Genomic DNA, 27,839 nt, shown 5'->3' with positions numbered 1-27,839 from the left:
CTAGGCAGATCTCTAGGAGGAGCCATACTGTCACATTGCCCGAGTGCAGCCTGTGTCAGTGCTGGATTAGTGATTTCCTAACCCATCAGCCACCTACCCTGGGGTTGAAGGAATAGCAGAGTAAGCCTCCTCTCCCTGGCAGTGGTGACTTGCCCCCTACTGCAGTGTGCAGCAAGCAGTGAGAGGTGGTAGAGACCAAAGTCCACAGCCTGAAGTGATCCAGCGCGAGGTAGCTGGAAGTGAATATTACCCTGACCTCCGAGGGGAAAGCAGTTTATTTGAGGAAGAAATTGGTCACAAATATCAGTAAGGACTCGCCTGGGGAAATGTCACCTGGTTTATGTCATGCCCGAGTCGTCCAGCTATGATTGAGACTCCCTGTAAACTCTAGGTGGAACAGGTCGTAGGTGATAATTCCGGCTGCCCCTCCTCTCAAGGATGTTCCTACTGCCTGTGGTCCACGCTGACACCATCTGTCATAAGAAATGTTAAATGTAGACAAATCCCCAATGCTTGAAAGTTTTAAGTGGAGAAACTCATTGTGGCTCTGAGTTAAAATAAAAGCAATACTAAAACTCAGCTGGTCAAGTAGTGTCCTTTATATTAGCAAAGATAAAGATACATAACCAACGTTTTGGGCTTAAGCCCTTGAAAAAAAAAATCAGCAGGTGTCAAAACAAAATGGTGGGGGGGGGGAAGAGGGAGGGGTGCAGTCCCAAAGGCAGGAGATAATAGGTGAATAAGGGAGGGAGGGCATACCACAGCATCCAAATGAGGTGCTGTGTCCTCACTATATGATCACAGCCATCCCTGGCCATCAGACCTGCCCCATTCCCTCCCGCGTCTAGGTTGACACTCACTAGCAACTCTCCACCTGCCCCTGACTGCGTCGGTAGCATGTGCCAAGTGTCCTCGTGCCCCAAGTCAGAGGGACAAATGGCGCTAACGACAGGTAGGTCCCTGCTAGCACCCCCCCCCCCCACTGCTGAACAAGCCCCCCTCTAATATATGTTCTGGCACTGACCCTGGTACACCAGCAAGCAGAGGGATTTCTCTGTGAATGGAGAAGTAAGGAGATGGAGAGCTGGAGGAAAGAAAACAAAAGGAAAAGGAAGGGAGGGAGAACTAAGAGTACACTAGCAGAAACCAGATAAATTGATGTTAAAGCCATCCGGTTGGAGTGTGTCCAGATGAAAAATCAAGTCTTGTTCCTCCAATTTACTGGCGGTCCTGGTAGGATAGTATACCAGGCCACAGACAGACATGTGAGGATGGGAATGGGGCACGGAATTGAAGTAAAAAAACAAGAGCTGGAAAAACTCAGCAGGTCAACCAGTGTCCTTTATACAGCAGAGGTTAAAAAAATACATAACCAACGTTTCAGGCTTGAGCCCTTCATCAAGTCATGGGAAAATGTTGGTAAGCATCCAAACAAAAGAGTAGGGAAGGGGTGGTCACAAGGCAGGAGGTGATAGGTGGAGAAGGGAGGGATGGAACAGCAGTGAGCAAGGGGAGGAGGGATGGCTAAGTGAAAGGAGGGGGGAAAGGGAAGGAGAACAGGTAAGGCGAAGGGAAGTGGGGAGGGGGAAGAGGAGAGCAGGTTAGCAGAAACAGGCAAAGTCAAATGTTAATCCCATCTGGCTGGAGAGGGCCCGGACAGAAAATCAGGTGCTGTTCTTCCATTTTGCAGGTGATCTTGGTGGGACACGGCACGAGGCCATGGACAGACATGCGAGTGTGAGCGTGTGACACAGAATTAAAATGTTTGGCTACTGGGAAGTCTCCTTTTCTGTAGCACAACAAAAGTGCTCAGCAAAATGATCTCACAATTTGAGCCCAGTCTTTCTGATGTAGAGAAAGCCACAAAGAGAGCACCAGATGCAGTAAATCAGTCTTGTTGATACACAAGTGAAGTGTTGCTTCACTTGAAAGGTCTGTTTGGAGCCTTGGACCGAGGTGAGGGAGGAGGTGTGGGTAAAAGTATTGTATTTCCTGCGGCCACAGGGTAAGTGGCCTGGAGGTGGGGGGAGCGTGATTGGTGGGGAGGGATGAGTGCACAAGGGAATTGTGGACTGGTCCCTCCAGAAGCCAGGAAGGGGAGGAGAGGGGAAGATGTGTCTGCGGATTCTAGTGTTTTACCATGGAATTGAAGTGGTTGGCCACTGGGTGAGGCCTGACCGTGGTGCAGACAGAGCGAAGGTGCTCAGTGAAACAATCTTCCAGTCTGTGCCCAGTCTCCCCAATGTAAAGAAGGCTACAAAAGGAGCATCAGATGCAGTAGGTCACTCCTGTGGATACACAAGTGAGATGTTGCTTCATGTGAAAGGCCAGTTTGAATGATGGTGAGGGAGAAGGTGTGGGGACAAATGTGGCCACAGGGGAAGGTGCTGGGGGGCAATTGGTGGGGAGGGATGAGTAGACAAGGGAGTCACAGAAGGTGAGGTCCCCAAGGAAGGCAGAGATGGGAGGAGAGGGGAAGGTGTGTCTAGCGGTGGGATCACATATTTGTAGATAGCAGAAATTATGGAGGCTAATGTGTTGGATGTGGAGGCTAGTAAAGTAGTAGGGTAGTAGGTGAGAACAAGGGGAATCCTGTGTTTGTTACACCTGGGGTGAGAGAGGCAGATGAGCGGGAACTGGAGCAGATGTGAGCAAGGGCTGAGTTGATGGTGGTGCAGGGGAAGCCATGTTTGAGGAAGAAGGCCGATATTTCAGAAGATCAGGACTGGAAGACCCCATCTTAAGAACAGATGCGACGGAGATGGAATAGAATCCTTGCAGGGGACAGGGTGTAAGGAAGTGTAGTCAAGGTAGTTATGGGAGTTGATAGGTTCGTAAAATATGTAGTTGGAAAGCTTGTCTCCCAAAATGTAGAGAGAGAGAGAGATATCAAGGAAGGGGAGAGTGTTATTGGAGACGGACCAGGTGAGCTTGAAATCAGGGTGAAAGTTGGCAATGAATGACGTTGACGAGCTCATCATGGGTGCATGAGGCAGCCCCGATGTAGTCATCAACATAGCAAAGGAAGAATTGAGGGGACTTGCCTCAGAGCATGAATGCTCCACAAGGCCCACAAACAGGCAGGCGTAGCTGGGACCCATGTGGGTATCTCCTTTGATTTGATGAAAGTGGGATGAGTCAAAGAAGTTCAAGAGTGAGAACATGTTCTGAAGTTCTTAAGAGTGAGAACATGTTCTGAAGAGTGAGAACATGTTGTACCAGGCAGAGGAGGGGAACTGGTTAAGTCTCTTGACAAGAAAGAAAAAGGGCTTTGAGACGATCTTGATGGAGGTGTGAAGGGATTAGTGAAAATGAGGCAGTCAAGTTCAGGGAATTGAAAGTCATTGAAGAGAAGGGGGCGGGGGCATGTGAAGTATCGTGGCTCCGAGTGGCTGAGCCCCTTGCATGTCTCCAGGTGGCTGAACCCTCAGTGTGGATTGTCAGTGTGCTGTGAAGCAGCCTATCAAACAATGATCTCTTCATTAAGGACATCCTCACTGAAGGCTGCCACCTTCAACTTCAGCTGCAAATTCAAAACAGATCAAGGACAACCTGTCAAGGTGACTGTATCAATGGGTTTCTGTAAAACCAGCTCCTTCCAGGCTGAGATGGAGATATTATCAGCCTCTCACAATTTCTATTCTGTTGAGACACTATTCAGAAAAGAATTAATTGGCAGAATCCAGTGGGTGGACAAAGCCTCTGTCTGCAAAAGTCGCGGGTTTCTCTGAGCTTATCAGTGACTATGGCAAACTCTGGGTTCTGAGCCCATCCCTTGATTCTGCTCCTTGAATACCCAGCTGGTATGTAAACCTCAACGTAAGAAATAGGAGCAGGAGTAGACCATCTGGCCCTTCAAGCCTGCTCTGCCATTTAATAAGATCAAGGGTGATCTGGGCCTGGATTCTGCTCCTTCTCTCTAACTTTTCCCAAAAAACCCTCAATTCCCCATGTCCCTCCTTAATCTACTCCCCTGAATCTTGATGCTAAGCTTAGCAATGAAAACACTTTTTCTGCCTCCATCTTATCAATCCCTATCATAATTTAGTAAGTTTCTACAAGATCTCCTCTCATTCTTTGGAATTCCAGCGAGTACAGTCCCAGGCAACTCCATCTCTCCTCACAGGTTCACCCCCTCATCTCTGGCAGATCAGTACCCAGCAACTTGCCCACAGTCCTTCTGCCTTTATTCTCTGTTTGCGCAACGCTGCTTCAGGAGCAGGCAGCCTGGGTTCAAATCCCGCGCTGTCGCAAGGAGTTTATACGTTTTCCCCATGCCTACATGGGTTTCCTCTGGGTGCTCTGGTTTCCTCCCACCATTCAAAACGCATCGGAGTTGAGGGTCAATTTGGTGAAAGAGCCTGTTACTGTGCTGCAGGTCTAAATTAACATAGAAAATTAAAGTCACTGCGTGGGAGGTGCTCTGGCAAACCCACAGGGCACAGTGACGTGGATCTCTTGTGACAACTGGCGCAGTTTGCACCCATACAGGACACAATGAAAGCCACGCTGAAAGATTTAAAGAGGTGGGCCAGACCACAGCGTGGGTGCAGCTTCTGGGTGGGGCCTGCAATGCTCAACAGAGCTGGTCTGAAGATCTCTGGTTTCCTACACCTTTCACAATGACTCCCTCCAATAAGCTGAAACTGCAGATGCTAGAAATCTAAAATCAGAAACTGTTGCAAATGCTCCATAGAACAGACATCAACTGAAGAGAGAGGAACTTTTATCCTAATGATTTTGATGTAAGGTTATTGACCTGAAACAGTCTCACTGCAGGTGCTGCTTGCATAAGAACCGGGGCTGGTTGGCTGACAGTCAACAACACTGGCGCAAGCAGAAAGGGAATATAATAGGGTAAAAGTGACCTTGTGATGGAGGGAAATGGATTTGTGCTCCACAACCTCAGGGTGGAAATGCAGGTGGGGAACATGTAGGTGGAACCTCTGAGACTCCTCTGTACATTACAATCTGTCATGATAATGACAGACTGCTGGCCTTGTCTGGCTGAATGTTAAGTAACCTGCTGACCCACCCAAGGTTGTGTGGTTGAAAACTGGAAGTTAGGGTATCAGCCATCAAAGCCTGCATCAATCGTGTCCACAGCTGTGTTAGCGAAGTTGCCCACCACTTCCCTGCTGGAAAAGGCATGCCCCAATCTGCAGTCAAAGTGCGGCATGGATGGCATAGGGCAGCACAGTTGGTGTGGCAGTTAGCACAAGCCTTTACAGTGCCAGCGATCGGGACTGGGGCTCGAATCCTATGCTGTGTCAGGAGTTTGCACGTTCTCCCTGAGTCTGCGTGGCCGGGGGCTCCAGTTTCCTCCCACAGTTCAAAACGCTTCGGAGGTGTAGATTAATTGGGTGCAAATTTGGCAGCACAGACTTGTGGGCCAAAATGGCTTATTACCGTGCTGTGTTACCGTTCAGGTTATGTGAAATTACACAGGCATGTGGGTAAAGCAGTCAGGTGAATGCTTGAAGAGGATCTGTCGGGAGCAGCTTGGAAAATGTCACCTCTGTCTGACACATTTAATGGAAATTAGATAAAAGTGAGGTGCATACAATCACCATTTGCAGCATTCAAAATAGCAATGAATCTGAGCTGTGGAGGGCATGGTATGTGATGAAAGATTAACACCTTTCAATATTGTTAGCCACAGCCACAGGTCTCCCACTAATGGCTGCACTGCCTCCTCCATGAGGTTTAGGGCATGCAGCCACACCAGGTCTCCCTACTGCCTCTGGTTGTGTGCCACCATACACTGCATGAGACGGGTGAAGGGAGCACATCAGTGAATTGTGCAATGTGTTCTGCTGATGTGGCCACGTCTGCAGACTGTGAGATATGGGTGTGAGGCATTTGAATGTTAGCAATGACTCCACACTGATAAGTGCTTACAGGTAAATGCTGTGTGTGGTGAAATGGCAGTGACTGAGGAGAGCACTGCTGTTTTTAGGAAATGATATTTGAAATTTTGACCCTGACCATCTGTGAGAGTGAAGTCTCTGACCATAGAGTTTTTTATTTCTACCAGGTTGCCTTCCATGCTAAACTCCTGTGACTGATTGTCATGGCTCCCCAAGTCTCCTCACTGCAGCTTCAGATGGCCTCAGGGAATGCTGCCTCTACTACCAGAGACTCCAGACATCAACTCCTTACCAGATCCAGAGACTCCAGACACCAACTCCTTACCAGAGACTCCAGACACCAACTCCTTACCTCTGTAAACTTATTGAAAATGAATAAGACCAATTGCAACCTTATCGTGTTTGAACTTGAGTTGAGGTTTCAACCTCAAAGAAAAACAACTGCAGATGTTGAAAATCTGAACTACAACAGAAAATGCTGGAAACACTAAGCAGGTCAGGTAGCTAGTTGTAGTATCAACACTTCAGGTGAGGACCGATCTTCATCTCCATAACATTGCCTGGCTTTGGTCATGCTCTCACCTCCTGTTGAAACATTTGTTCCTTTTCCCAACTGGTTTTCCTTGTTTTCCTCTGCATAAAGTTAGGCTCATCCCAAACTCTGCTGCCCATGTACAAGTTAGTATTGTTCACCTGTCACAATACAATGGCCTGATTTCTCTCCCAAAACTCCTCCACTCTTCTTCCTTTTCCTGATATACAGGTAATTATTAAAACCTGTTTCTTTGAGCAAGCTTTGAGCTACATGTCCTAATATTTTATGTGGCTGGGCTTCCATTTTATGGTTTGACGAAATGTCTGTAGCTTGGAATATTTTTATGCTGTTGAAAGAGTTACAGACATTTCAAGATGGTGGCACTCGGTGGCAGCTAATATAATAGAAACACTGACGCTGGTGCGATCCCAGGAGGAGTGGAAATGTAATCCTCCAGTGATCCTCCACAGACGCTTCCTGTTCAGATGTGGGTTAAAAATGGCTGTAGAACGAGGCTAGCAGCAGAGTTGGTTCAACTTTGAAGATTCATCAAGTTCCAAGATGGAGGCATAGTGGACTGGTGCAGGGCACGAGTGGGAGAACACCCCTCTCCCAACCCTCTGTGAAGGAGAAGACAGGTATTGGAACTGAGATCCATGTGGGTTCTGATGAAGAGCAGAGCTCCTGAAGGGCTGTGGGCAGTTACAGCTTCCTAGTCACTTCAGGGGTTCAGAACTAGGGACAAGGATGATGATTTGAATGCCTTGAGCTCCAGTTCACTGCAGGAGCAGACAGGTGGCCATGTGGCTGCTGAGGTTATGAGATGCAGGAGGCAGTGTCTTTGGAGAAGGCGGCAAGATCCATATCTCTAAAAGGTTTTTCTTTCTTATCTTGACGAGTGGTGCCTCGGTGTAGGGCAAAGAAATTTTGTGTATTTATGTCCACAATAAAGGAATTTTGAATCTTAAAGTTTTTGTTTTTCCACTAGCTGAAATCATAAGAATGAACAAGCAGCTCAAAGTTGCCAGTGTGTGATCCCCAGATCTGACTTCAGAGCAATCCACTTTAGCTCCATATTCTTAAAAAATCTGAGGGTATTGCTTACATCAAACTCTCATTTGGACTGTATGTCAAATGCGCTTATGAAAATAAAAATCACAGAAATGCAATACTCATACCTACAGTAGTTTATATAAACATAACTTCCTACACAAACTTAAAAACAACTGAGATTTTTGGGCCCTCAGCAACTGCAGCTCTTCTCAGACCTTTCTTATTTTCTTAAGTTCTCGCTTAAATCTGTATTGGTAGGAACAGGTCTTGCACGCATCTCTACAGGGGACAGTGGCAATGGGGTGAGAGTGAAGTCTCTGTAATTGGAAGCCCTGAAAGATCTGCGCCTCCCAGGAGGTCAGTACTGTTCAGATCCTGGCACTCTACAGTGGAGCTTAAACTGACTGGCTGAACTGGCCTGCTAGGTTCTTCCCTTTTGGAGAAGTATGTTATCCTTGCCACTTTCCAGACTCAGGAGCCTTGCCTGTCTCTAAAAAACAAATTGCAAACGCTTTACAACCGCCATCCACATCTCACTCAGCAATCTAGGATATATTGTATACTGCTTGAACATATAAGCCTTGTCAAACATTCGTTCATTCTTTAATACAGTTGCACCTGGTAATATTGGTTTCATCAAAATTCAGGTATTCTTTAGGGGATTCAAACAACACAGCCAAGAAATTATTGTGAAACATAATTGAAAGTAGTTAAAGAACTTTCGTCCCAAAATAAAAATAATTTCTTAAATAGCTCCAAACCTTGCCACGCATCATTGCTGACTGGAAGAAAGATGTACATTGTTTCCACTCAGTGCAGTAGCGTAATTGTTAACCAAGAAAGCAAGAGCAATTATCATCAAGATAATTGGAGAAATGAAATATGGTCTCACAATAAATCTGATATCAGTATAAAGTGACATTAAAACATTTCAATGGCCAATGAAGCAAAATGCTTCATTGCTGTAGAAACTTACCATCCTTACTTTGCATGTTCTATACCCGTGAGTTTTCCTATTAATTGGCCCCTTAACAATCTGGCAACACAATCAGGTGCTTCAATCTACTGCACAACACATATCCTCAGACAGAGAGAATTACAGACACGTAATAAATCATAGCCTTACCAGTGCCATTCAAAAAGTGTGGCATTGATACATGAAATACAGAAAGAACATAAATAAACCAATAATATGCACAAGTAAGAGTCCTTGAATGAGTCCCTGACTGAGTTTGTTGTTGTGGATTGTGACGGTGGTGTTCCTGAACCTGGTTGTGCGAGTCTTCTGGCACCTATACCTCTTTCCTGATGGCAGCAGCGAAAACAGAAGATTTGCTGGGTGCTGTGGATCCTTGATGATTGCTGCTGCTCTCCAACAGCAGTATTCCATGTAGATGTTCTTGATAATGGGCAGGGTTTTGCCTGTGATGTCCTGGGTTGTGTCCACTAACTTTTTGAGGGCTTTATGCTCAGGGGTGTTGGTATCCCCAAACCAGACTGTGATGCAGCTGGTCAGCACACTTTCCACCACACACATGTAGAAAATTGCCAGGGTTTCTGGTGTTATAACCAAACCTTATCAAACTTCTGAGGAAGTAGGGGTACTGTCGTGCTTTCTGCACGATCCCATTAGTCTGTTGGGTCGAGGAAAGATCCTCCGAAATAGTGACTCCCAGTAACTTAAATTTGCTCACCCTCTCCATGTCTGATTTCCCCAATGATCATTTGAGAAGTATACCCCTGGTTTTCCCTTCCTGAATTCAACAATCAGCTCCTTAATAGCGCTCAGGTAGAAGATACAAGAGTTTGCAACATGCCCCACCAAATTTAAGGACAGTTCCTTTTCTTGGGCACCAGTATGCTTGACACCTGTTTGAAAGAGATGGGTACCATGCCCTGCCAGAATGAGATTTGAGGCTCTCCATAAATAGATTGGCAAGTTGGTCAGCACAGATTTTTAATACTCGGCCAGGCACTCCATCTGGGCCAGATGCACTCCTCAGATTCACTCTCCTGAAGGCAGCACACACAACCTCAGATACAGACAGGATGGGATTATTAGGGTATGTGGAGGTGCAGAGGGGAGGAACCAACTGCCCAAAGGTGACTGCAACCTGTAGTTAATATTCTTCCACCTTTGTGCTGATCATTAACATCTTTGCCATCCTCTTCAAGCACATAAACATTGCCTGTCTCATATGTAAACTGTCCTAATTTTATTCATCCCTCTCTAGCTCTCTCCATCTTGCACGTATTATACTACAGAGGTTCCTAAATGATCCTAAACCTTGCCTGACATTTCTGGCTAATCTCCAAGGACACTGAGCTAAAGCAGGTGCTCTTAATGTACTCACATTTGCAGATACGAATAATGTTGGTATCATTTCCATCATTTAAATGGTCTTCATATCAAAAAGGTTTAAAAAAAAGCAGCAAAAATATTTTTGTTTTGATAATGGTTAATTATATTATTGCTAATTAAAGTGCATTGCAAAATTTTAGGAAAGTACAGTATGTGTTTACTCAGTTGCTCGCACTTTGTTATTATACAGTTTCATTGTACACTTTATCAGGTTACAGGAGTCAGGTTACAGCTTGCATTGTATAATAATGACTCAGTAATATACTGATGTGTCGAAGGCTTTGGTGAGGTCAACAAAGGTGATGTAGAGTCCTTTGTTTTGTTCTCTGCACTTTTCTTGGAGCTGTCTGAGGGCAAAGACCATGTCAGTAGTTCCTCTGTTTGCGCGAAAGCCACACTGTGATTCTGGGAGAACATTCTCAGCGACACTAGGTATTATTCTATTTAGGAGAATCCTAGCGCAGATTTTCCCTGCAATGGAGAGCAGCGTGATTCCCCTGTAGTTTGAGCAGTCTGATCTCTCGCCTTTGTTTTTGTACAGGGTGATGATGATGGCATCACGAAGGTCCTGAGGCAGTTTTCCTTGGTCCCAACAAAGCTTGAAAAACTCATGCAGTTTGACATGCAGAGTTTTGCCGCCAGCCTTCCAGACCTCTGGGGGGGATTCCATCCATACCTGCTGCTTTGCCACTTTTCAGTTGTTCAAACTAGAGCGCATCGGATGCCCCCCAAAGTTCCTCAACATGGTTATCCAACTGCACGAAAACCAACAAGGTCGGGTCAGATACAGCAATAAGCTCTCTGAACCCTTCTCTATTAACAATGGCGTGAAGTAAGGCTGCGTTCTCGCACCAACCCTCTTTTCAATCTTCTTCAGCATGATGCTGAAACAAGCCATGAAAGACCTCAACAATGAAGACGCTGTTTACATCCGGTACCGCACGGATGGCAGTCTCTTCAATCTGAGGCGCCTGCAAGCTCACACCAAGACACAAGAGAAACTTGTCCGTGAACTACTCTTTGCAGACGATGCCGCTTTAGTTGCCCATTCAGAGCCAGCTCTTCAGCGCTTGACATCCTGTTTTGCGGAAACTGCCAAAATGTTTGGCCTGGAAGTCAGCCTGAAGAAAACTGAGGTCCTCTATCAGCCAGCTCCCCACCATGACTACCAGCCCCCCCCACATCTCCATCTGGCACACAAAACTCAAAACGGTCAACCAGTTTACCTATCTCGGCTGCACCATTTCATCAGATGCAAGGATCGATAACGAGATAGACAACAGACTCGCCAAGGCAAATAGCGCCTTTGGAAGACTACACAAAAGAGTCTGGAAAAACAACCAACTGAAAAACCTCACAAAGATAAGCGTATACAGAGCCGTTGTCATACCCACACTCCTGTTCGGTTCCGAATCATGGGTCCTCTACCGGCATCACCTACGGCTCCTAGAACGCTTCCACCAGCGTTGTCTCGCTCCATCCTCAACATTCATTGGAGCGACTTCATCCCTAACATCGAAGTACTCGAGATGGCAGAGGCCAACAGCATCGAATCCACGCTGCTGAAGATCCAACTGCGCTGGGTAGGTCACGTCTCCAGAATGGAGGACCATCGCCTTCCCAAGATTGTGTTATATGGCGAGCTCTCCACTGGCCACCGTGACAGAGGTGCACCAAAGAAGAGGTACAAGGACTGCCTAAAGAAATCTCTTGGTGCCTGCCACATTGACCACCGCCTGTGGGCTGATATCGCCTCAAACCATGCATCTTGGCGCCTCACAGTTCGGCGGGCAGCAACCTTCTTTGAAGAAGACCGCAGAGCCCACTTCACTGACAAAAGACAAAGGAGGAAAAACCCAACACCCAACCCCAACCAACCAATTTTCCCCTGCAACCGCTGCAACCATGTCTGCCTGTCCCGCATCGGACTTGTCAGCCACAAACGAGCCTGCAGCTGACGTGGACATTTACCCCCTCCATAAATTTTCGTCCGCGAAGCCAAGCCAAAGAATATACTGATGACTTAGGAAAGATTGGCAGGCACCATCTAAACTCAAATGAAGATGGGAGAACAAGACCCAAGTAGTCAGGATAATATGGCAACAAAGACTGATGTTCACTATTCCAACTCACACTGCAGCAGATTTGATTATTCAGTTCCTTTAAATATCCTACACCTTTCCTTGCCAACAGCCCAATGTAATCAATGGGAACTTCACAGATTATCCAGATCATTGCTAAATGGCCTTACCCAAATGGTTGGCAGAATTCAGTGACACCAAACCCAACTTCCACTGCAGTCTGACAGATGACATGATTGGTGCGCCTGACAAAATGCAATTTCTCCATCTGAAGTCTTCCCTCAACATCCACCTTCCTTCCACATTGATGAGAAATATCTTCCCAAAGAACTCACTGAACCCAGTGTGTTATGAAAGATCAATTTATCATTTTGCCATTTGATTCTAAATGAGCTTCAGTCTCCAAACTTATAATGTGGTAAAAATCTGCTCCTCTGAAGCTAGAATTAGATGATTGCACAGAGGAAAATAAAGTCAATAGCTAAGCTGCATACCTTGGTTTGTTGTGAATGATCTGGCTCTCGGGCTGTGAGTAACTTGGAAATACATTGCCATTCCTTCATCATCACTGGATCCAAATACAATTCCTCTGCAATAAAGTTGCAGAAAGAAATGGCTCACCGAGACCTTATTAATTAAGGAGGGACAATAAATGACAGTCTCAGTTGCAGTGCATGTAACATTAATGTTTATGATTGCAAGACAAATGTGATAGGTTCAGTTAAGTTCACTAGTACAGGGTTTTACACAAATACCTGTTCAACTGCAGCAAGAACTTTAGAGCACATATGTACATTGTACAATATATATGATAATAAACTCATTATTATTATTAAGTGCAATTATATTCAAATCTATTTCTACCTCAACCAAGTTCTTCCAACTTCCTAGAAGTGTGCTGTACGAACTTTGCGAAGGGAAGATTTTTCTTGCAGTCAGAGAGCACTTGGGCATTATTTCCATCTCCATGCAAATGTTGGAAGCCCGATCAATGTTGAGCATGGGGCTAAAGCATATTGTTCTTTTTGATAAATACTGTCATAAGGAATAAATATGCATCTAAAAGGCTCTTTGCAAATTGGGCAATTTGCATGTTCAGCAGGTCTTTCAATAGGGTCCATTAAGAGGAAATTTAAACAATTGCTCCCATGATCAGTGAAAAACTAGACCAGCGACTAAAAAATATCAAACAGCATTTACATCCTCTCACTCATCAGACCCAATGAAGGGATTTTACAGCACATCAGCTTTTAGACTGCATACAGTTCCAGTGAGCATCTCTAAACCAAACCAATCCCGACTGGAATAGTTGAGCTTCAGAGTGGTTCTGGCCTTACCATGTCTGACAGGAGTGTTGATTCAAGATAACTGGCAGGCGGATTTGAGGGGAGCTCAAGATAAACTTCTTCAGCCAAGGAGTGGAGGGAGTCTGGAAGAGGTGCTGCAAAAAGGCAAGGGAGGAAGAAACCAACCAATTAAAAGAGGTCAAAAATTGGACAGAAGACTCTTCATCTCAGTGTTGAAAACCATGCACTGGGATTGCCTAGTGGTTCTTTTCTGACTAATATGAACAGAGTGGGTTAAATGTTCTCCTAGTTCCTATATGATTCTGGAGGTCTTATTCAGGCATAAAAAGCAATTATGCATCTGAAGCTGGATTCTTAGATCCCAACAAAATGAGGAATATCCTAATTTTGATTTGAACTTAATAGGGTCTTCCAAAATATCATGAAAACATATGAATTTGAAAGCAGATGGAACTTTTTTCCAAGGGAAACTTTATATGGTTCTTAAACTGCAATGTTGGGAAAATAGCAGAAGAAAATTAACATAATTACTGTCCGTGTGGTCATTGACACTGGGCGCCTTTTTAGACTGCAAGCACCCGAGTGTAACAGTCCCAGTGGTTGGACGTGTAGTTGAGTGGCTGACCGACAATGTATTTTTCCAGTACGGTTTACACTGCAGGCTTCCTCCAAAAAATTGTCGGGGTCCTGCAGGATAAATCATGGGGCAGGAATTTAAAATAAAATGCTGCCAGCTCCTTTAACAGGCTATCTAAAGCCTGCATGCAGCTGATGGCATTTTGATAGGGCAGTTAAACCCTTTGAAGCAGTGCTATCTCCACTCATTGCTCTCCTGGGTCTGCACCAGGGACAGTGCTACAGTTCCTTATTTCCTTATGAAACCAATATTTGCGTAAGCTGCTTTATTTGGTTTTCTTCAAATTCCTACTTTCCACATCTGACTAGCTTAGTACTTCCTTACTCTTCCACTTATTTCTAAAAATTAAATCCATTATTCTAGTACCACAACACTTTTTCATTCAATATCTTGATTAGCCACATATGGACCATCCTTTATTTGAGCATTTAATCAATGGAGGGACTTGGTGGGTTAGGCACAATCCATGGTTGGAAATGATCAGTCAACAACAGTGGGTCAGGATACTTTGATAAAGTGGGAAGAGGAGATAGCAAGCATAAAGTTTTTTTTAAAAATGAGCCTCCATCTTCTACCTCATCAAACATGGAAACAGGTTTGCACTGAACTAAGCCACTAGTGCAAAATGTTCTCACCCTGCTTCTACTTCCACCTACCCAGATTCCTTCTCTAAAGCCAACTCAGAAGTCCCCCACATCATCTTCAAGTGTTTTAAATATCTCCTGCATGAAACTTCCTAATTGAAGAGGACTAATGAGACTGCGCTTTGGAGACTACACTCAGCTTTTCACTTTGCACACTGATTGCATTGAGCAATGCGTTGCACCACTTATTATGCCTTTTAACAATAATTAAGAGGCCACATTCTCACATAATTATCTTTCTCTCAGTTCATCTTGAATTTGAAATGGTTGAGACATTTGTTAAATATTTACTCAAAGGAAAGGGGAATCCAACAGTCACTAGGGAAAAAGATGTCAGCCAAATTATTGTGACTGAACGCTGGCATATCTTGTAGACTTGTTGATCTGTCCCCTAGCACATTATGTGTTTTCAAAAGTTAATAGAATAATCTCCAGAATTTGGAAAATCCCAGTAGACTGGAAAACTTCAAATGTGATGCAACCTTTCAAAGCAGGAGTGAACCAGAAATCAGGGATACTGTAGTATCGTTAGCCTAACAGTGGGGCTGTTTTATAGCTGTAATATTTAATGACTTTTGGATTGGTAATCATAACTAATGGAGCTCCACAGGGATCAGTACTGAGGTCCAAATATTTATAATCTTAATTAATGATTTAGATATTAACAGACTGAGTGCATTGCAAACAATTTTACGGCACAGAGATGAATGATAAGTTGTGAGGAAGACCCAAAGAACCCGCAATGGATCGCAGATGAGCTAACGAGTGGGCAAAAATTGACAAATGTGAGGGGAGTGGAGAAGCAAAATGTTGAAATGGTGAAAGACCACAGGGCTACAGTGCAGACGGTCAGGGTCAGATAGATGTGCAGGATTAGCAGGTAATTAAGAATTCAAATAAATGCTGGGCCAACATTGAAGAGGATTAGTGAAACTGCACTTTGGAGACTACACTCAGCTTTACACTTTGCACACTGATTGCATTGAGCAATGCATTGCACCACTTACCATGCCTTAACAGTAATTAAGAGGCCATATTCTCACATAATAATCTTTCTCTTAGTTCATCTGATTATTCATTCTACTCCTTGCACAACTAGATTTCTTAGTCTATTTTCTCACCATCGTTCTGCTTTCAAACCCTAGTTTATAACTCTATTTTCCTCCCTTTGGAATCATCTCACTAGCTTGAAAATTTCCCCAAAGCCTCTTCACCACTCCATAAAACAAGAGGTGTGACCCATCCAGGTTTTTCTTGGCTTCCTCAAACAGTGCAGGTAAATAAAAATGGTACCAGTGTCGAGATGAATGAAACTCAATACTCCACGATGAACCTTCTGTGGACATGCTTACCTCTTTCCCCAATGATAAAGCAGTTAAAGGTAGTTAAGCGCAATACATCTTAGAGCAATATCCTCGAGCTAAAGTGATTGATATCACTTCCTGCAAAACCTATCCTTTGAACTCTCTCATTGTATATCTGAAACTTTTAATCAACATTAGCACCAGAGAATTAAAAGTATTTAAGAGGTCTGCAAAATTTGAAATCATTAATAGGCACAAATTAAAGCATTTTTGACCCAGAGAAATTAATTCTTGCACCAATAATCACAAACCACCTCTAACATTTACTGCTTCAGAGATTGAAATAGTCTCAGATCACAAAACATTGATAGCATTTTCAGCGAACAGGAACAAGTTGGAGAGAATCCAGAAAAGTCACATTTTCTCCAATTGTTATCACAGGGAAAGAAAAAAGCTTATAAATACATGAGCATAGTAGAATACTTCATGCAGAAATACAATGACCATCGATCCATATTCCAGTCTATGGTAAGGAAACTTCAGTTAGATTCTTTGTCAGGAATAGCTTAAAAACCCTTTCCTTGAGGTTCATAGTGGGTTAGTTTGCTGTATGAAATCAACTGGTCTAAATTCTGTAAATGTAATTTGGAATTTGAGCCCATGTATTGTGGAAAATTCCATGGTCTCAAACATCTTGAGAAGTGAAGTCTTTACAACAGCAGAATGCCTTGACACTATAGCAGTTAACATTCTGACAACTACCTGGGTATCAGTTCCAAGAACCCCACCACCTTTTTGTAACTGTGGAATGAAAGATAAGAGGTAGCCTATACAAAAGGAACTGGTACTGGTAAAGAGATTTGCTAATGCTGTTTGGGAAAGGGTGGGATCCAAAATAGTAGTGTGGCAAATGAGAAGGGTTGATGTAAATGTGGAAGTAAAAGCATATTCAGTAGGCAGCATAGCCCAGTGCAAGATTGAGTCAGGGTGGTTTTATAGACCGAACAGCATTTAATTCAAGTAAAAGCACAGTGTCCATACAAGGTAAAGATATTTTACCGACGTTTCGGGCCTGAGCCCTTCTTCAAGAAAGAACCAGAGAATAGGAATGCGCAAGAATAAAGAGACTGAAGACTGGTTGGGAGGAGTCTGTCAGTAATATCTTTACCTCCTATGGACGCTGCAAGATCAACCGAGTCTCTCCAGCATTTCTGAGTGTTTTTAACTACAATCACAGCGTCTGCAGACTTTCGTGTTTCATGGCATTTATTCAATGCAAGAATCTGATATGTGAGGCAGACAAATGGAGCATGAAGTGAAACAGGAAAGTCTGCAGACACTGTCATTGCAATAAATACTGGAGAAACTCAGTAGGTCCCACAGCATCGATAGAAGGCAATGATATATAACCAATGTTTCAGGTCTGAGCCCAAGTATGAGCACAATGCAGACAGGCACCGGACTAAAAAGGTAAGGGGAGGAGCAGAGGCCAACAGCCAGGATAGGAGGGCAGGAGTGAAAAGTTGAGAATTGATCAGTGGAGAGGGGGTAGCTCTGTGAGGCAGAGCTAGAAGGAGATAGAGGGATGGGCAAAGAGAGAGAGACAAGGGATAGGAAACTGGAGGAAAGGAGACATAGGGAGAGAGAGAGAGAGAGAGAGAGAGAAGGCCTAACAGAGATCAGAGAAGTCAATGTTAATGATCTCTGGTTGGAGGGGCCCCGAGATGCAAATAAGAGATGTTTCTCCAATTTGCAGCTGGTCTCAGTCTGGCAATGCAGGAGACCATAGACAGATATGTATGCATGGGAATGGGGTGGGGAAGGTGGAATGGATTGCCAATGCAAGATCCCCACTATCACAGCAGATAAAAGTAAAGGTGTGAAATGAAGCAATCCCTCAGTCTGCATTCAGTCGCAGAGCATTGATTATAATATATGGGACTGGAATATTATACCCATAACAGAAACCTAATTTGGGGAGGGGAAGGACTGGCAAGCTCAATGGTCTGGGGTATAGATGCTACAGGTGAGATAGTAATGGAGTGGAATTTTTAATTAGAGAGAACCTCATCACAGTATTTGGAAAATATTCAAGAAATTGTTAATGAGCCTATATGGGTGGAACTTAGAAATAAGGGCTGATTGATTTACCAATTTATTCAAACATTATGGGACTCTAATAGCTTGCAGGGATTAAAGTAAATATGTCAGGGGATAACAATAGAGTTATAATAGTAGGAGATTGCAGCTTATCTCATATTGACTGGGAATGCTGGAGTACAATGGCTGAATGGGAAGACATTTTTTTGTGCTTGCAGGAAATTTTTCTTAAACAATATAGAGGATCTATTAGAGGAAGGGTAACACAGACCTCCTACTGGGAAATGAGGCAGGCACGTGATTGAAGCCACTGTTTAAACGAAGTAGACAAATCACAGGGCAGTTAGCTTGATGTCTGTATTTGGGGAAATATTTGAAGCAATCATTAAGAAATATTAGACTTCTGAGTAGAAATTATTCCATCGGGCATATAGAGCATGGCTTCATATATTTAACTAATTTACTGGAACTCTGAGGATACAATGAGTGCAGAGGATAGAGAGCAGGTGGAAGTGGTAGATTTAAAATTTTGAGAAGGCATTCATTCAATAAGGTGCCACTCAAAAGATGCACACAAGGATGCAGAGTTGGGGCGATGTACTGGCGTGGATCAAAGATCGATTAACAAATAGATCAGAGTGGTAGGATAAATGGGAGTTTCTGATTGGCAGGGATTTGCGTGGAACCTACAACTGTTCACAATATACACAAATTATTTGGAGGAAGGTCCCAAGTATAGCATACCTAAGTTTGCTGGCGGCACTGAATTGGGTGGGGGTAAAAGAAATGGTGTAGATATCAGAGAATCTAGAGAGTTTATGGATAGGCTGAGTGGGCAAAGATCTGACAGGTGGAATGTTAGTCCATTAAATTTGGCAATAAAAGTAGATTAAACTTATTTAAATGCTGCTGTGCAGAGACCAGAATGCTTGTACATGAATTCCAAAATTCATTGCAGGTGAGGCACATAATTAAGGCAGCAAATAGAATGTTGGCATTACTCAGGGAATTGAATGCAAGACCAGGGAGGCTCTATTGTAATCGTTCAGGTACTGGTGAGGTCACATCTGGAGTACTGTGTGCAGTTCTGGCCTCCTGACTGGAGAAAGGATGTAGTGGCTTTGAAGTTGGTGCAAAGGAAGTTCAAAAACTTGATTCTGGAAATGGAGTTAGCTTACGAAGAGAGATGGCCAGGAAAATCTCATAGGAATACAAAATTGTTAAGGAAAAGTCAAGATAGGAGCATGGAAGGTGAAACTAGAACTAGGGGCCTTGTTTTCAAGATTCAGGTGCATAGAATTAAGAGAGATACTACTTCTCCTGGAGAATGACAAATCCGAAATTCTTGGTCCAAGAAAGCAGATAAGGCTACCTCATTAAACGTATTTAAGACATGGATGGATGGATTTTTGAATAGTAATTAATAGTTACTGGGAACAGGCAGGCAAGTGGGACAGACTCCAAAGCTCTCTCCTATAGTGTGGTGCACTGAATGGTACACACCCATACAACAGTACAGCCTAACTAGTGCTTTGTAAAATTACAACACAAACAACCCAACTTTTGTACTCCATGTCTAAATCTGTGGAGGCAAACATGCCTTACGGCTGCCTTCTTCGCCACCCCATTGATCTGTATGGCCTCTTTCAGGTAATTAGGGACTTGGATCTCTGTTCTTCAACATTTGAATCATATTCATTTACTGGACATGTTCTACACTTATTCAACTTGCATTACCTAACATTTATCAGGATTAAATTCCATCTGCCAATTTCCCATCTAATCTATGTTCTTCTGTAACTTTGGACAACCTTAATTGCTTTCCAAACCTCCAATTTGTAACATCCACAAACTTATTAATCATACTTCCTATATTCAAAAAGGTTCACCAAAAATTCCTCTGGTATACCAGTGGCAGGGCAGACTCGAAGGGTCAAAAGAGCCAATTTCTACCCCTAGGCCTTATGACCTAACCATGGGCTTCCAATCAGGAAACCCAAGAGACTTTCCACACTACAAGTGACCTCCTATGGCCAAACCAATTTTAGATCCAATCAGGCGTCTTGTGCCACTTGAAATAATTTGAAAACAAAGGTGAATGACAAAAGGAACAAAATGACTGAACAATGTTTGCTCCTGCTATTGAAGGGAAATTTTGAAGAACTTCACAGAAATGAATATTTGAATAAGTTTAACATAGTGGCAATGCTGGAAGAGGATATATTTGGAGTTTTGGAAGAACAAAATGCCTGGGGAAGTTCCTCAGATTCAAAGTTCAGTATAAAGCTGCTGACTGAAGGAAAAGAGCAGCTGAAAATGAGTCGCCCTGCTTAGCTCTATACAATTTAACAGCTTCTGAACAGTTTTCACATGTAGACAGCTCCTGTGCCATAAAAACAGACCATGCATGCCTTAGTGCAAGTTAGCTTGTGAAAGGAAAAAAAAAACAGATTTACTACTTATCCAGGTGATAAACAGTTTATTTTAATCTGGTTTTGTCAGATGTATTGTACAATGCCAATACTTTCAGTAAGCCACTTAATTCAGTATCTAACATTGACCATCTTTGTTGTGCACATTGTACAAAAGACCATGATTTTAAGAATCAGGGAGTTGTATTACATAATTTATGATAATAGTACTTAAGGAAGAAAGGAGAAAAAATATTGAATGCAGCACATCTCTATTTACTGACTCCAGTGTCTTTCCTTTTTCCATACATTAGCTGTACCTCCGATGGAAAAGTAATGCAGGGGCAACATTGGATCAGCTATTTTATACAAACAATAAAAAGGAATATCTAGTATACAATAAGCCAGGCGCAATACATACACAAGACACTTCAGTACCATGGACAGATACAGGATTTTTAAATTAATACAGCATCCATATTTTATATAAATCAACATGAGTTTGCAAATGTGCTGTTACTGAAACTATGAGTGATATAATATATATATATTAAATATATTTGTGCATATATATAAAATATCACAGACAGAGTGAGGTAAATACAACTTGGTCATTCCGGAGGTATCTTTAATTTAAAGCAGAATTACTGTATGGTATGTAGAATAAGTGTAATCCCAAATACACAGAAGAGCTGCGTGGCAAAACAATCCAAGTGGAACTGTCCTGGAAAGGGCAGGTTGTGGCACTCGATACAGGGAGAAAAAAAAATCCACATCATTACATCATTTTACATTAACATAACGTATGCAGCAGGTATCACTTGCATATACTGAGAGTTGTCATGGGCATAGGAATAAACAAAGACATCCGAAATGCACATTTAACATGCTACAGATTACAGCAATTACTATGGTTTTATAAGGCAGTATGCATTTTATTGCACTCGCAAGCCTACCATACCAAACTTGTAATATATTAAAGATGTTTTCTGTACTGTACATTAGACCTATGACAATATGCTCAGTGATTACTTACAACAGGAATGACTGATGAGAAATCTTTCAACAGAGCTGCCTTACCAAGGTAACCCAAGGGTTTAGCAGTTCTGCCATTTCAGGCGCCTTCATCACTTGCAATTATAATACTGTTTCTCAGCCAGGAAACTACACTTTGAGATCAAGGATAAAAGACTAGAATTTGTTTGAGCTAGGAACTAATCACAATGTTTATCAGGTTTGACCCTAAGTTAGATGACCGATGTCATGGTATTAAAGAACAAAAAGGTTGTACCGATAAAAAAAAAATATCTTTTCTTATTATGGACTTTATTATTTGTAAATATGTAATTATATGTAAACTAAGTTAAAACTAATAACTAAATCAATCTATATATTATAGAGTGGGTCCACTTCTTAATGCAACCAAGTAAAAATATTTTGGTTAACTGAGTCTTTGTCATTTTCAAGGAACAATAATACTGCACAGCAATAAACAAAAGTTTTGCTAAAGTCCTTTCATCCTTGGGTTAAATTTGGACGCTGAATCCTTCTAGCCATCTTCAAACACTTGATAAAGGCAGACTCAGTAATCAATAAGTACATCAGAAAGCTGTGAATTGGTGCTTTTTGGCCACCTCCCTCAAAAATATAAAGCACAGGTGTGGGAAGATAGAGTACTCCAAGAAAACCAGGCAGTAGACAGCCAGATTGCCTTGGATTTACAAAGAATCTACAGTGCAAAATCATCAGGCTCGTTATGGCATTTTTTGGTGCAAATAAAAGAGGCATAATCCCAAGATGCAAATTTAATCAAATGTAATTGGGCACAGAAGATATACTGGTGGAGCACCATAAGCAATGCCAATTGGGAATTCGTAATGAGCCTTGGAAACAAAGCCTCAGAAATTAACAAAATGATCTAACCAAGCCACAAATGAAATCATTCGCAAACTTTACCTGAAGATACAAGATAGCTATTTTTTTTTTAATGCACAGAAACTTTGCTCGGACAGAAACTGAGCAGCATGTAAATCTTAGGAACAAAGTTCCATGAATACACTGATTTAATTCTGATTTTGCACCAAATTGTTTGTACCTGTAAAACATTGTCTTTTGAAAAGCCAAAAATAAGATCCAGTCTACATCAAATAGAAAGTTCATTCGAGTATCTGTTACAATTCTACATTCATTAAAGCTAATTTGATTTTAATCACACTCAACAAAACAAAATATTTTCACCTCAAAAGATGGCACAATAAAATGGAAACATTTAATGCGCTGAATAAGACTGAGTTCAGTCATTAGTGTTACCAACAAATTCAGAGAGAAACAGACAAATATGTGTCATGGTGACTTTACTCATTACAATCATACAATGATTTGGCTGTTATCAATTGTGTTAAAATGTATTATAATTTTGTTTGGTTGAGAGGCATTTGCTAAGCATGTACTTTATTTTAAAAATCTAACACTAAAATAACTATTCCTTAGTTAAAAAAAACACCAATCTGACAGATGACATCGTGAGATATTTTACGTCAAGGAACCCAACATCCTCTGCCCTCACCCTTTCAAGCAAATTCTCCACTGGCACAAGGCTAAGTTATAGAATTGTAAGTACGTTCCTCGCCTCCGTAAGCGTGTCTCTGCCACAAAATTATAACAGGGTTTAGTGGAATGTTGTTACCATAATATCCATTATTTTCCTTTTGGGGTTCATGAAGGAGAGGATTATGAACCGACAGCATGCAATTAGGAAATGACATTCACAAGTCTAAAATAAGAGCAAGTGCAAACCCTGTCCAGTTAAAATCAAGCTGAAGTTGACCATCATCTCAAATGCACACATTGGCCCTCACCCAATCATCTCTAAACTTGGAAATTGTCCTGATGCACACCAGTTTTAAAAAAAAACTCATAGGCCTCCTTTGTGTACCCCCTTCAGAAACTCAACAATTTACTAACTGCCTCACCACCAAACCTTATCCCAACCACAGTTAATGCATTTGTCCCAATTTTGTTCCCAAAAATTCAATCCATTTCAGTGGCAAAATGGTTTTTAAAACGAAACATGGTGTAGAATTCCTGACTCAAAGCTTTAGCAAACAAGGTGAAAACAGACTGTAAGGCATCAAAATCATAATCACTGTTAAATTGCTGAGCAGCAAAACTAGTACTCAACCCTTAGATAGAGTACCCTTTGTGTGTAATACTGTATCTTGCACAGAAATCTCATTCCTTTATAGGACGACCAGTCTCTCCAATGCTTTAGGGCAGTATTGCTAAATGCTTAAGTGTTCCAGCTTTTCTACTATTAAGACCAGTAATAAAACTTTGTCATTGTTAAATGTTAATTTTTAAAAAATCTAAGCTACATAACATGTCAACGTCCTGGGAAGGAGGTGTTCAGTGCACAAAGTGGACCTCAGCCTGCGCTCAGCGCGTCCATTAGAGAGCTAGGCATGGTGGAAATTTCCTATGTAATTTAGAAAATGTGGTGCAGACAGAGTGATCCATCTTCTGCTCCCTCAATGAGGTAGAACAAGAATCCCTTCCAATAAAACTGCAATCCAATTACAGTCACCATCCCGTCAACTCGATCTCTGGACTGCGTGCAACTACATTTTTATGCCTTCCTGTTGGCTAAGCTGAGACAACGTTTTCTTGATCCGAAGAGCAGTTAACCTGGCTGCTCCATTGGCGTACCAACATTCACGCATGATTTTGGCCATTACACGCAGAGCCTACAAAGAGATACCAAAATTAGAAGAAATTTATACTCTATAGCTACAAGGATTAAAAGAAAAATCTACAAAATACTGCTAATCTGCATGTCATTACTACGATTCACGAAATACACACACACACACACACACACAGGTAAATGTTTTAATCGGTCACAAAATAGGGGCACATCTAAACAAAAAGTGTACATAAACTACAAGACGATACAAATCAACTTGAAACCTCTAACTATTCAACATTTGTAATTACCATGTTACTCCCTCATTCACCTTGACTCAAAATCTCTCATTCTTTGAGCCAAGAAATACTTGCAGGTGATCAAGGGAAACAATCTCAGAACATTATCAGTTTAAGTCTATTTTTATTATGTCCTTGACAACCAATCTTACGTACTTGATTCCTCAGGACTTTGGATCAATGCAAAGATGAAAACAACCAAGCACAACTCTGATTGCGACAATAATGCAGGCAATGGTTATAGGAATTGGAAAAATAATGCTTTGTTAACTCTTCGAAAACTGCAATTAAATGTCGCATTAATAACAAGCAAATTTAACTTCCAGCATGGTAAAATTAAACCAAAAAAAGTAAATTTGTTTCTAACAAAAGGTTGACAGTGTTCCCAAGCATGTTTCATAGATCAGATCAAAAACTCGATATAAATATATTTATACACATACCCACAGTATATCAATTTGTTCTGATTTCCACTTTTAAAAACGCACAATAGTATTTTGGTCCAACTTGGTCTCAATGTTCCATCAACACAACCCCCATATGGCCATATCCTCCCTTATAACATGAATACAATGGCAAAAAAGCTGGAGTACATTAAACAAAGATAATTTTTCATATTCAATGCTCCTACATTCAGATAAATATGCTCTTAATGCATATTTGCATACAAAAGAGATGTACATGCAGCTGAAGACCTAATAGATTTCTTTATACTCAAAGTCTGCATTGAGCTATTCAACAAGGATCAAGAGAGCAGCCTTCACATGTATGCAATTGTACTCGCTTTGAAAATATGGAATACAAATTAAATATTGATGAAGATTAATTAATATTAGAGGTTTTAGGTTTCTCTGTGTGCAACGCATGACTATTAACCTGCCAGAGGTGAAGCAGCTCATTATCTGTCTTTTTAAAATATTTTTGTGTTTATATTATACATTATAAATACTTAAACAATAGTGCTAGAAGATTTTAAAAATTACATTAAAAAATCCAGACCACAATCATATTGATGAATATCAATAGACAATAAAACCCAAAGGAAAAAAAATTCAAAACCCCGTACCACGAAGCAAGGTTAAAAGTTAATGAATAGGAATCAAGTGACAACAACCTGGAGATGGACAGACCCTAATTCTTAAGATTGTAATAATAGTCCATAAATGGGACCCATGTCTTTTGGAAGTTAATATTTTAATCTTTTTTTCTAAACTTAAAACAAGACACAATATCATTTAACCATTGAGCATGTGTAGGTGGGGTATTATCTTTCCATTTGATCAAAATTGCACATCTGGCTATCAATGAAGTAAAGGATAAAATTCAGCAGCTCGTTATCTCAATGCACCAAACAGACAGAATAGATACAAGTTATTCTAGAATACAAATTATGAACATTTTAAAGTGTGAATTGTCATAACCATATTGGATGTGTGACGAGGGAACAGTTCATTCTTGAATTGTCAGACCCCACAAAGTTTTCAATGTCTAGTTCACTCAGATACTAAAGGGATGAATGAATTGCTTGGAAATGTCAATTTGTAGAATGAGATCTTCCTTTTATTTGTGATTGAAGATATCTCCCAACACTCAAGCTGCTTACAAGCTAAGGATTGTTTAAGGATTACATTTACAGGATACATAACTTCCTCTTCCAAGAAATACCAGCATCAGCACATACTAGTTTGTATTAGTTACTAAAGAAGCAGGGCAGGAGGTTGGAAAAGTTACAGCCTATCCACTCCACAATTATGTTGTTTGGAGTTTCAATGGATGGTCAAATGTTGAACAATTGCAACTGAGAGTTTAGAAGAATGAGGATTTACAAACTACTTTAAGTTACCTTTTTAAAAAAAAAAATTAGAGATATGGCATGGTATCAGGACCTTCTGGCCCACGTTGCCCATATACAGCTATGTGAACCATTATCCTACTAACTTCATACTTAAAGCATGAACAATACACCAAGTAAACAAATTCACTAATGAATTTGAAACAGATAAATGCATATTTTGACAATTTTCCACATTATTGTAATTGTCAAAATTGTAACAGTAATGATTTAAACTTGGCCAGAATATACCTTCAACACTCTGCAATAAGCCAGGAATTTTTTTTTGTCATATCAAATATATAAAGGAGTTTCTTAACATCTTGTGCAGTGAACCATATTGTTTGTTGACTGGCATCCATGCCAGTCTTCCTCCTGCATGCCGAATGATATTTGATTGATATTTAATTGATATTTGAATGATATTTGAATGATATTTGAATGATTGTATTTTATACAACCCAAGACTTTGGCATCATCACCAAGTTTGTAGATAGCATTAATGTTGTACTGAGCCATACAGTCAAAGATGTAAAGCAAATGGAGCAAGGGGTTATGAATGCAGCCCTGTGATGCTCTGATACTGATGGAGATTGTGGAGGAGATGTTCTAACCAATCCTCACTGATTATCTGGAAGTGAGAAAATCCAGGACCCACTTACACAGTGGGGTATTGAGGCCCAGGTCTTGGAGTTTGCAGATCAATTTTATGGGGATGATAGGGTTAAATGCTGAACTGTAGTCGATAAAGAGCATCCTGATGTACAAGTCTTTGCTGTCCAGGCATTCCATAGCTTTGTATAGAGCCAGTAAGATGTTATCTGCTGTAGACTGCAACAGGAGCAGATATACTTCAACACTAATCTCTCTATCCAAAGAGACATTAGTAAGTTGATCAGCACAAATTTTCAGAAATTGGCCAGGTACTCCATCTACACTGTATGTTTTCCTTGGATTTACTCCTCCTGAAGGCAGCCTGCATGTCATCCTCAGATACTGATAGTAAAGGATCAGCAGGGAGCATGGGGTTGTGCAGTGCTCTTCCTTGTTCTGTTGGTCAAATCGGGTTTAGAAGGCATGGCGTTAATCTGGGAGTGAAGCACTGGACTTCATTTTATCACAGGTCATGTCATTTAGGCCATGCCACAGCTGTCAGGTATCCTTCATTATTTTCAATTCTTATCTAGAATTTCCACTTCACCTGGGAGATGGATTTTCATGGATCGTACTTGCTCCTTGATTAGTGTTCTGGATCTCTGGACTTAATGTCTGCAATCTGGCTCTCAGCAGGTGCTGGATTTCATTATTCATCCAAGGCTTCTTGGATAAACAAAGAAATCCACTGTCTTGAGGCAGTCCTGCAACCATTCTTCTGCCTCCCATGACCACCTTCTGGCTGTCATGATCTCTGGAGCCTCTCTTTTTTAGGCTGACTGTATGAAGGCAAAAGGATCAGACTTGCCAAAATGTGGTCTCAGGAAAGAACGGTAGGCCTCCCTTATCTTGGTGTAGCAGCGATCAAATGTGATGGGACCTCTAGTACAGCAGGTTATGTGCTGGAGGTAACTGGGCAGGGATTTCATGAGACAGTCCTGGTTAAAGTCTCTGACTATGATGTATAGTTCGTCAGGGTGGGCCATCTCTAGTTTACTGTCACATCATGTAGTTCCACAAATGCTTGTTTGTAATCAGCATTGGGAGGGATACAAACTCCAGTGAGAAT

General features: G+C 41.7%; 1 protein-coding gene across 9 annotated transcripts in view; it reads right to left on the bottom strand.

Annotated features, from left to right (window-relative positions):
• Nucleotides 1-301: 301 nt before the first annotated feature.
• Nucleotides 302-27,839, bottom strand: part of tgfbr1b (transforming growth factor, beta receptor 1 b) — a 92,969-nt gene continuing 65,431 nt past the window's right edge. For 8 of the 9 annotated variants that reach the window (XM_069920623.1, XM_069920620.1, XM_069920626.1 and 5 more), the window contains one exon: nucleotides 20,353-24,047. In XM_069920623.1, coding sequence (XP_069776724.1) covers nucleotides 23,922-24,047 — 126 coding nt within the window. In that variant the 3' untranslated portion in view covers nucleotides 20,353-23,921. Of the gene's footprint in view, nucleotides 474-12,395; nucleotides 12,491-20,352; nucleotides 24,048-27,839 lie in introns of those variants that run through there. The other variant, XM_069920621.1, reaches the window with a different exon arrangement.

The sequence above is a fragment of the Narcine bancroftii genome, chromosome 2 (genome assembly GCF_036971445.1).
Source record: "Narcine bancroftii isolate sNarBan1 chromosome 2, sNarBan1.hap1, whole genome shotgun sequence".
In the NCBI taxonomy this organism is placed as follows: domain Eukaryota; kingdom Metazoa; phylum Chordata; class Chondrichthyes; order Torpediniformes; family Narcinidae; genus Narcine; species Narcine bancroftii.
The sequence above is the reverse complement of the archived record's forward strand: the minus strand, read 5'-3'. Positions and strand labels throughout refer to the sequence as shown.